The sequence below is a fragment of the Saccopteryx leptura genome, chromosome 2 (genome assembly GCF_036850995.1).
Source record: "Saccopteryx leptura isolate mSacLep1 chromosome 2, mSacLep1_pri_phased_curated, whole genome shotgun sequence".
Taxonomy (NCBI): domain Eukaryota; kingdom Metazoa; phylum Chordata; class Mammalia; order Chiroptera; family Emballonuridae; genus Saccopteryx; species Saccopteryx leptura.
The window spans coordinates 182678809-182687974 of NC_089504.1; the positions used below are offsets into that span (position 1 = coordinate 182678809).

The following is a 9166-nucleotide window of genomic DNA, read 5'->3' on the forward strand; positions in this document are numbered from 1 at the left end:
GATGCTGCCGGGGCGCCCCCTTTAGCCCAGCGTGGGAGACGTAGGGAATGAAGGCTGCACAAAGCCCTATTGTGGCTGGGGGATGGCTACCACAGAGTGGCTTTTGTTCCTCCGCTAACTCCGTGGCGGGCACGACTGATTGCGGCCGGGACAAGGGGAGGGTTACATGCCAGGCCCGGAGGGACCGCGGGGAGCTGCCCTGCGGCTGGTCCGGGGCTGCACAGAAGTCCGCGCAGAGCCCGTGGGACCGGCGTTAGCTCCTGGTCTCTGCCCTGGCCTGCCAGGATCCGTTGGTATAGAGTCCGAGAAAGAGCAGGGGAAGAAACCTCTCAGTCTTTCCAACTCTGCAAAGTGCTCTACGCGGTCAAAAACTGAACTGCCCAGAAGGTCTGGCAGACAGTCTTCTACCGCGGGCATAATATGCAAACCAGCACCATAGAACGGCCATGGGGGCTCCCCAATTTACCAAAGAAAAATCGTATGGCTCACTCTTCACCCTTCCTCTTCCCCTTTTCTCACCAGGACAAAGTTTAAAATCAGACTTTTATTTATTAAATTAAAAAAAAAAATTAGACTCCATGAGGGCATGATCCCTTCTCTCCCATTATATTACCCTCTCCCCAAGCTCCAGCGACTTTAGCCCTTTACCTCAGGGCCTTGAGGGAGCAGGAGATAGAAAGGGAGGATCCAAAGTCACAGGAAAGGCATTCAAAGGCACGAAGCGGCTTTAAAAGTCACTGGAGGTGGAGATGGGGACACCGGAAGTCCCAGGTTGGGGGCCTATGTACACACCCAAATCACCTTAGGGATCTATGTCCTCCTAGCTCTACAAATTCTTCTTTCTCGTGGCTTCTAGGCACCAGCCTTGCTCACAGTGCATTGCACAGAGTAGGCACTCTATAAATACTAGATTTATTTGAATCTGACCCAAGAGAAAGCCTTCCCCCACCTATTCTTCAGGAGAGGCACCTTCAAACCAATGTCCTCCTCCTGCTAGGTGGGCTTCCCCAAAGAGCCTGCCTAAAATGGCAGCTGCAAATTTTCTATAACCATGGCAACAAGGGATTAGCCTGATGGGGTCATGGTATCAGGGGAGGGCAGTGGAAGAACCTGTTCTAGGTTTGAGAGAGCTGGGGTACATTCCAGTCCCCCCTCCGTAGGACTTGAGATTTCACAGCTTCTGGATGGGAGTGGGAATATTAGGGATCCCCTAATTGAGAAATACCCCATCAACTCTTTAACAGAGATCTAGCTAACCAACCCTAATAGAGATTCCATTAAAAGAGAAACCCCATTAACTGAGACCCTGATGATATAAATTCTATTAACAAGGTCTCCACTAACACTTCTATAGAGAGATGCATTTGGCTAGAATTTCCATAGCAGAAATGGACCTCCTCCCCTTCCCCAGCTCACTCTACCTGACCTGTCATCATAACTTAGATAAATAGACTTATTATTACTAATCATTTCCCTTGGAACATAGGGGTTAAATATATAGGCCTGAGGGCAGCCTCCCTGACCCTGGGGGCCACCCCGTCTTGGGGATCAGATCCCCACTGGTCTGCCCCCCATCTCGGCACTCTTCTCCCTGCCAGGTCACTAACCCCAATCACCCCAATTCTGGTCCCTAATGAAGAGGCCACCAGGGGGCAATAAATTATCATCATCATCATCATTGTGTTTGCAAAAAGGAAGACTACTCTGGAGCATGGATAGCAGTGGAATAAGAACTTGGGAAGACTGGAACCTGGAAGCTAAGGGATAGTGGTAAATAAGTGTGGGGAAGCAGAAAGGATGGCTGTCAAGGAGTTCATAAGATAGAGAAATAAAGTGTTGAGAGCCCTAATGGAAGGAAAGTGAGTTGGTGTGGTAAAAGCAGAGGAGAGAGAAGCTCTGAGCAGGGGCAAGGGAAGAGTTTAGGAAGCCAGAGTACAGAAACCAGGCATGAGGTGAGGACCTAAGGTGAAAGTTTATGAAACAGGCTCATAGCAAGAGGAAGAGGTGAGCTGAGAGGGCATGCAGGGAGATACCCAGGCCCAGAATGGCCAGGGGAGAGATGGAAAGCACCCCAAAGGGCAGCGTGCATGGGTCAAAGGGAGTGAGGGCCAAGCAGTGGTCCACTGAGCCAGGAGAGGCTGGCAAGCAGCCTGGGACTGGAGATCTTCCACCCAACTCAGATCTCCAGCAGGTTGCTCTGCTCAGGGCTGCCTTCAGGGGCTTTTTCTGGGGGTGCCGGAGAGGCTGAAGGTCGGGGTGTCTGACTGGCTTCCTCTTCCCCGGCACTGCGGCCCTCCCCCAACTCCTTGGGGCCACTGGGTGGGGGGCCTGGGCCTGGCTCCCCATGGGTGCGTTGGTGTTTGCTCAGGTGATCACTCCGGGTAAAGCGCTTGGAGCAGAGCAGGCAAGTGAACTTCTTCTCCCGGGTGTGAGTGCGCACGTGGCGCTCCAGCTCATCCGAACGGGTGAACCTCTTGCCACAGAAGAGCCAGTTGCAGACGAAGGGCCTCTCACCCGTGTGCCAGCGCAAGTGGGCCTTCAGGTGTGAGGCCTTGCCATACACCTTGCCGCAGCCGGGGATGTGGCAGCTGTGGATAGGCTTCTTCCGCAGCCCAGCTGCTGCTGCTCCCAGGCGCTCTATCTCCTGGCAGTTAGGGCAGTCACAGGAGGAGCGACCTGCTCCACTGCCCCCATATCCACCACTGCCCCCTGTGCCTGCACCACGAGGGGGTTTGACTCCACCACTCGCCTCCAGCTGCCCACTGTTGCCCACTGCCTTGGATTTATAGACATCTTGGGGTAAGACGTGCTGAGGCCCTGGTTGCAGGAGGTGAGGAGCGGGGTAGGGGGCTGGGTTAAGGGGAGCAAAGTCGGCTGGGTAGGCAGGTAGCTGGGGGTTCAGTGGAGGCTGAGCAGGGCCTGTGGGTAGTGTCCCTTGCAGCCCATCACCCTGGCCCTGCCCACCACCTAGCCAGTTGCCCCCAGGGTGCATGTCCCACCAAGGTGTAGGAGCATTGCCTGGACCTGGTGAGATGCCTGCATGAATGCCTGCCTTGTACCAGGAGCCATAGGGGTGTGCCATGTCCAGAGAGGTGTAGACACTGGGCAAGCAGTCAGAAGAAGTGTGCCCCTTGGGCACTAGTAGCCCAGGATCTTGGGTGCCTGTGGGCCCAGGGAATGAGTGAGAAAAGGGAGGGTAGTCATTGGCATAGCCTGAGGTGGGTGCTGGAGGACTGCCTGCAGGTGAGAGGAGCCCATTGGTGCTTGAAAAGGGGGCTGGGTAGGCATCCCCCATGGTTTTTGGGGCTGGAAGTTCACTGCCCACAGAGTATGGCTTCTTTGTGCCTGCTTTGCCCAGTGTTGTTGAGTCCCGCAGAGGGCTGGAGCCACCAAATTTGCTGCACGCCGCTGTCAGCATGGCCAGGGGACTGGAGCCATAGTGAGTTTCCTCCTGGGGAGAGATGGAAGCACGACTTAGAAGGGAAGAGGAAAATGCAGATAGAAGGGTAAACTCTAGGACTTCGACCTAGACACATGGAGAAGAGAACGGAGGGGCGAGGGAAGAATTGAAGATGATGGGGAATTGGAGGTAAGAGGAGGGGCCAGTGAGGACTGAGTCCCAGGACAGAACTCAGATGGCATTTGGAAGAAGAGCATAGGCTCAAGACTGCAGCCTAACATCCAACAGAGGAGGCAAGAAGCAAAGTTCACTGTGATGGAGCTGGGGATGTGCAAGGACTTCAGAGAAACAGGAGGTGCCTCTTAAATAGCACCCAGAAGAGCTGGGGATAGAGGCAGCACCTGTGTGAGGTAAGAATTAGGGATACTGACCCCTGGGAGTGGTTCAGAGCAGAGACCATGGTCAAGGACTTGGAGAAGAAAAATGAGGCTCAAAGAGCATCATGGGGTTAGGGTTAGGGTTAGAAAAAAAAAAAAAAGAGCATCATGGGAAGGAGGAAAAATATAAGGGGACTGTAGTTACCCTCATCCCAGATTTTCCCAGTGTTACCCCATATTTTACTTCCTGTCTTTGCTTTATCTCCTAAGGCAGTGGCCCAGTCTCCCCAAGGCCTTGTCCTCATGTCCCTGGTAAGGAATCTCTTGGCAAGGACTCTGGGCCTGGGGAGCAAGAGGAAGTGATGGCTGAGACACTGGGACAGTGAGAGAGAACAGGGCTGCCGCCAAAAGACTGTGGCTGAGGCAAGAATGTTTTTCAAGCACGCAGTGAGCACCTCCTGCTTTGTGGAGCCAGCTGGTACCCCTTTTGGAGAGCTGGAAGAGCCTGAAGTCCTTATGCCTCACCAGAGAATTGGGGTGGCTATGATACTGGCTCACAGCCACACGTCTCTGTGTCTCAGTGTCCCCTAAAATATAGCCCACATATCTGGTCTCTCTTCACCCTTCCAGCACAATAAGTAAAGGTAGATGCAGGGCATGGGGGTTATTTGCCCTTAATGCCCATCCTGCTGCTGCTGCTACCAGGCCACAGCTCCCTCAGGACCTCTGGTACCCCTCTCAGGGTCAGCCTCAGGACATCCTAGGAGGAGTTGCCCTCCAGAATCCCTGGGGGCATAGACCGGTGTCCATTGCTGAGATTCCCACCAAAGAAGATGTCCTCTGAAGCTAACCCTAGACAGTTCCCTGACTGGGATCCTCAAAAGCCAAGGTACCTGATGCCTTCCAGGTAAAGCTGAAAAAGAACCCAAGAACCCAGGGTTCCCAGACCTGTGTGTGTGTGACATCAACCCTTGAGGTAGGTCTGGGTTCTTAAGGTTGCAGTGAAGGGCATGTGCAGTGACCACTCCTGCACTGCTCCCCAAGTGCAAACCTGATGCTCCCTTGATGACCTTTCTCTGAGGTCTTGTTGACCACATGGACATAGACTCCCAAACCTGAAGCACCAAAAGCTTCCTCAAACATGGCCAAAGCCCAGGTCCTTCCCAGCCAGGGTTCCCCTGGAGCCTCTGATCCCCAAAGCAGAGGGTGGGCTGAGGCTGGTTAGCTGCTGGGGTAGAAGCCAAATCCCAGCAGAAAGGGAGAGAAAGAAACATGGAGAATGAAGGGCAGAAAGAGAGACTCAGAAAACACTGGAGCAAAGCACCCAGCACAGGGTGAGGAACTGATATCAGAGCCCCCAAAGGTGGGGGAAGGGCAACAGAAGGGGAAATCGGCATTAGGAGACAGAACCCGAGAGCGACCCAAAAGAGCAGAAAGGTGAAAAGACAACAAGGAGGAAGCAAGAGGGAACCAGTATAAACAAAGAGAGATGATGGGAAAGAGACACGGCTAGGAAGGCAAAGGAAAACAAAATAGAAAAGAAAGGAGGAAGAGAAAAGTGGGAGGAGGAGGAGGAAGAAGGCCGATTTCCTACCTAAGAAAAGCACTACAGGCTGAGCCCCAGAAAACCCTCAGACCAGGCCGCTTCTCCCGCCTTCTCCCCATGACCACCCCCTCCCCCTCTGCGGAGCCCGGCCCGGCTCCGTTGGTTTCCCTGCGGTCGGTTTATTTTTAAAAACGCCAACGCCGACGCCGTCCCCCGCCCGGCCCTCACACTGTGGCCACAGGGGCCTCAGCCAAGCCCAGGGACCCCACCCAGCTGTGGGGAGGAAGGAGGGGTGAAAGAAGGCAAGCAGCCCCAGGCTAACAGGAGACCCCAGCCCTGGGGAGCGAAGGCCCCCGGGGCCTCTAAAGGCAGGGGAAACCCGACCAGACACAAAGCCCATTCAGACTCTTCTGGAAGCCACGAGCTGGGCCCCTAGCAAAATTTCACCACAGCCTCAGTTTCCTTCCCTTGTTGCTTGCACTCTCCTGAGAACTGAGGAGAAGGTCCTGGTGACGGGTTCTAAATATGAGCCCTCATACCTGGAGATGCATTACCTTTCTAGAACTCAGGAGTCCCACATCCCAACTGTTTTTACTCCTACCTCCACCCATTAGCCCTTAAAAACAACAAAAAGCGGACTTAAAGTACAGAAGGGGGAGCCTCTGAGGAAGCAACAACATGAGGAGCTGTCCCAGCTCTCTCGCCCAGACGTGCAGCTGGGGAAGGGAGCCCCTCTTTTCAGGTGTTCATAGTAACCTACTGACCTCCCTCTGGAGGTCACTCATCACATCTGAGGGCTGACTGGCCATAGGTCTGAGCACCTAGAGTCCCAGTTTCCAGTTCTCCACTTTTTCAGCCTCCTCTCAACTTGTTTAGTTCTCCCAATTTCCAATTCTCCATCTCCACCTAGCCCTGGCCCCCTTAGCCTTCCTCCCTGTTCTCCTGCATCTCACTCAGCCCAGGTGAGTTTCCCATCAAGCAGCAGCTACTTCCCTCTCTGAACCCCCAAGTTCTTCCCACTCCCAAAGATCCTACCCATATCAGACAGAGGGCTTCCTGGTGGTGGTGGCAGGGGATGGGAAGGAGTATTGAGGACCCAAGTGTCCAAAAATTGATGAAAGAGACAAAGGGACTGGAATGTCTTTATGTTGGGGTATCTCCAGCTCAGGGGGAGTGAAGAACATGGAAGCCCAGTTCTCATAACACATTCCTCTTTCCAAGTACTATCCCAGTCCAATGTCTTTCCAGGAGACTTTTGGGCCAGCACTTACCCCAGCACCAGTGCCACGCTGGCATCTCTGGCGTGACATCTACGCCCACTGACACTGCCCCTGCCTTGGTCGGTCCCAGGATTTCCATGTACCTTAGTTCTCCAGCCTCTCAAGACCAACCAGGGTTTCAGTAATGGCTCAATAGAGAGTCTAGTGGAAAGATGACAGGGACAGCAGTCTGCCCTCATTGGAGCACCCGGGACCCCTGACTGAGTACAGACCAGTAAAGGGACATGGTGTGCACCCCGTTGGCTTGCATGCCATTCCCTCAAACTCAGTCACAAACAGTCTCCCAGCCTTATACACACATCAGTTCCCACTTGGACCAACATATATGGCCTGGCTTACACACACACACACACACACACACACACACACACACACACACACACACACCTGTGCTCTCAGCAAGCCAGCCACACATGTTGCTGCTTTACATTCTAACACTTAGGCCAATGAACACAGGTGTACAACTCCCACTCTGTCTCACGCACGCCTCTCCTACAGACTGAATGAGTTGGCTTCCTGTTTGGCCCATCACCCCTGGGACCTGAGCTAGGGCACTGGGACAAAGATGGGGGTTTCTGAAGGGCCCTAGAATATGAAAGATTCAAGGCTACTGAAGGAGGTTGACTTTAAGGGAGGGCTGTCTGGCCACAAATTCCTATGGAAGGACCCAGAAGGCAGGTCACAGATGGTAACAGAGAAACAGTCAGAGACCCAGAAGCAGGGAGAACTCAGGACATTCAAACAGGGAGAAGGGGGACTGAATAGCTGAGTCCCCCTTCCAACTAACTCTGTGCCATGATTTCCTCGGAAGCCTTATTAGAATCAGTGATTTCTCAAGACCCCAAACCCTGACCCCCATGGCACTTTAGTTCCTTCTGTCTCCAGTGTCAGAGGCAAGGGATGCTGGGGACCCAGCCTGCAGGGGAAGTGGCCCAGTCTGCCCTGGAGCCTCCCACTCCCAAAATAGAGCTGAGTTTGTCTTTGGTTGAAAGCTAAATATTTGTGAGCCGGGCAGGCGGCCTCAGACCCTGGCCCTCCTCCTTCGTTCACCTCTCAGGCTTGGGCCCAGTTCCTCTGGTCAGCCCCCCCACAGGCACAGGACTGCCCTTCTCCCTTGACTTATAGCCCACCTCCTCTCCTATACACCAGACCCCAGGCCCAGCCCCCTCCCCACTGACAAACCAGACAAGGCACTGCTCTCAAGCTGAGTTCCAGGAGACAGGACCCCCAAAGAACTGTACCCAGTAGCTACCATAGAGTAGCTAGTGGGCATAGACCCACTCAACCAGTCCTGTCACCTTCTCTCTCTCTCCTTATATGTTACCAGTTTATCTATCTCCCACCCTTCTTTTCCCACCCTGCCCCTTCCTATAGCTCCTTTCTCCATCCCCTTTGTACTCAGAGTTGATGTGCTTGGTTGACCTCAGGGGTTCTGCCTTCTTACTTAATCTCCTTTCTACCTCCTTAGACTGCTCTCTGAACTGCTCTCTGACTCCTGGCCCTGTTCGCTCCTTCCTTTTCTCCTGCCCCTTTCTCCTCTCTCCGCTGACTCTACTCCTCTTTTCTCATCAGAGGGACCCCCTGAAAGGGCCAAGCACCACAGCAACTATCTGTGTGAGTTGGGAGGTGGGAGCAGCCAGGGATTAGGACCATTAAGATTGTGGCTGGTGCCCTGGGGGGGAAAGGGAGCAGTTACCTCAAGCAGAGAGGATGCCATCCTGAGGCTGGGGAACAGGTCCCAAGGAGCCAGGCAATGAAGAAAGCCAAGCCGGAGAAAGAGGAAGAGGGAGAGGGAGGGAGAATGGGAGAATGGGAGAGAAGAGATCTAAAGTTAGAAGGGACTAGGGGGGTGGGGGGGGGGGGATGCTCTCTGTCTGTAGGGATCCACCCTCTAATTACAGCTTTCCCAGAGGAGAAGGCTTCGGATCCAATGAGCAGGGTGAGAGAGGGAGGCAGAGGGTCCAAATTTCCTGCTCCATTTGCTGAGCTTCCCAAAGAAGGGATCTGGGCGGGAGAGGAGAAACAGGGCTCCCAGGGAAGGGGTGGAAGCAGAGGGGGGTAAGGATATGGGCAAGTTATCAGGGCATCTTGGGGGATGCTGAGGGGGAGGGTTGAAAGGTCAGTGGACCCAAGTGTCCCATACCACACCCCCAGCAATCCCATGGGTATCTGTGGGAACCCCTCCCAATGCTCCCCAGTGTCAGATACCTGGGGGATCTGGGGCTGGGAGTCCTGGGTCTCTCCTCTCTGGAGGTCTGGCAGTGGGAGTGCAGGCAGGAGGTGGCCTGAAGGTCCTGGGAGGGCTGGCTCAGCTCCTCTCCCAGGCCAGGTCCACTCCTGTTCCCACTTGGGCTCCGATCCTACAGTCCTACTGACTCCAGAGTCCTGGCTGCTGCTCGGCTGCTGCTTCTGCTTCTGCTGAGGCTGCTGCTGAGGCTGCCGCTGCTGCCGCTGAGGGAAGGAACAGGAGGGAAAAGGAACAAACCCCAAACCACTAATTAGAGATCCAGGGGGGGGGATGGGGGATTGGGGACGACACTCACACAGAGAGACTGGAACACAC

General features: G+C 54.3%; 1 protein-coding gene across 2 annotated transcripts; it reads right to left on the minus strand.

The window, feature by feature from the left end:
• Positions 1-586: 586 nt before the first annotated feature.
• Positions 587-8893, minus strand: SP7 (Sp7 transcription factor). 2 transcript variants are annotated; one of them, XM_066365850.1, is made up of 3 exons: positions 8812-8892; positions 8300-8327; positions 587-3451 (listed from the first exon to the last, which is right to left on the minus strand). In XM_066365850.1, exons 2-3 carry the CDS (start codon positions 8318-8320, stop codon positions 2177-2179), a joined length of 1296 nt encoding a protein of 431 aa, XP_066221947.1. In that variant the 5' UTR covers positions 8321-8327; positions 8812-8892; the 3' UTR covers positions 587-2176. The 2 variants fall into 2 exon arrangements, with proteins under 2 accessions (XP_066221947.1, XP_066221948.1); XM_066365851.1 differs by lacking the exon at positions 8300-8327 and having other exon boundaries at positions 8812-8893.
• Between the last annotated feature and the right edge of the window lie 273 nt (positions 8894-9166).

What these genes read in the sequence shown, in the direction of transcription:
- SP7 (XM_066365850.1), bottom strand. Translation starts at nt 8,320, where the DNA reads ATGGCATCCTCTCTGCTTGAG. An exon ending in TGGCATCCTCTCTGCTTGAG is followed by an intron (nt 3,452 to 8,299) that starts GTAACTGCTCCC and finishes ATCTCTCCCCAG; the next exon opens with GAGGAAACTCACTATGGCTC.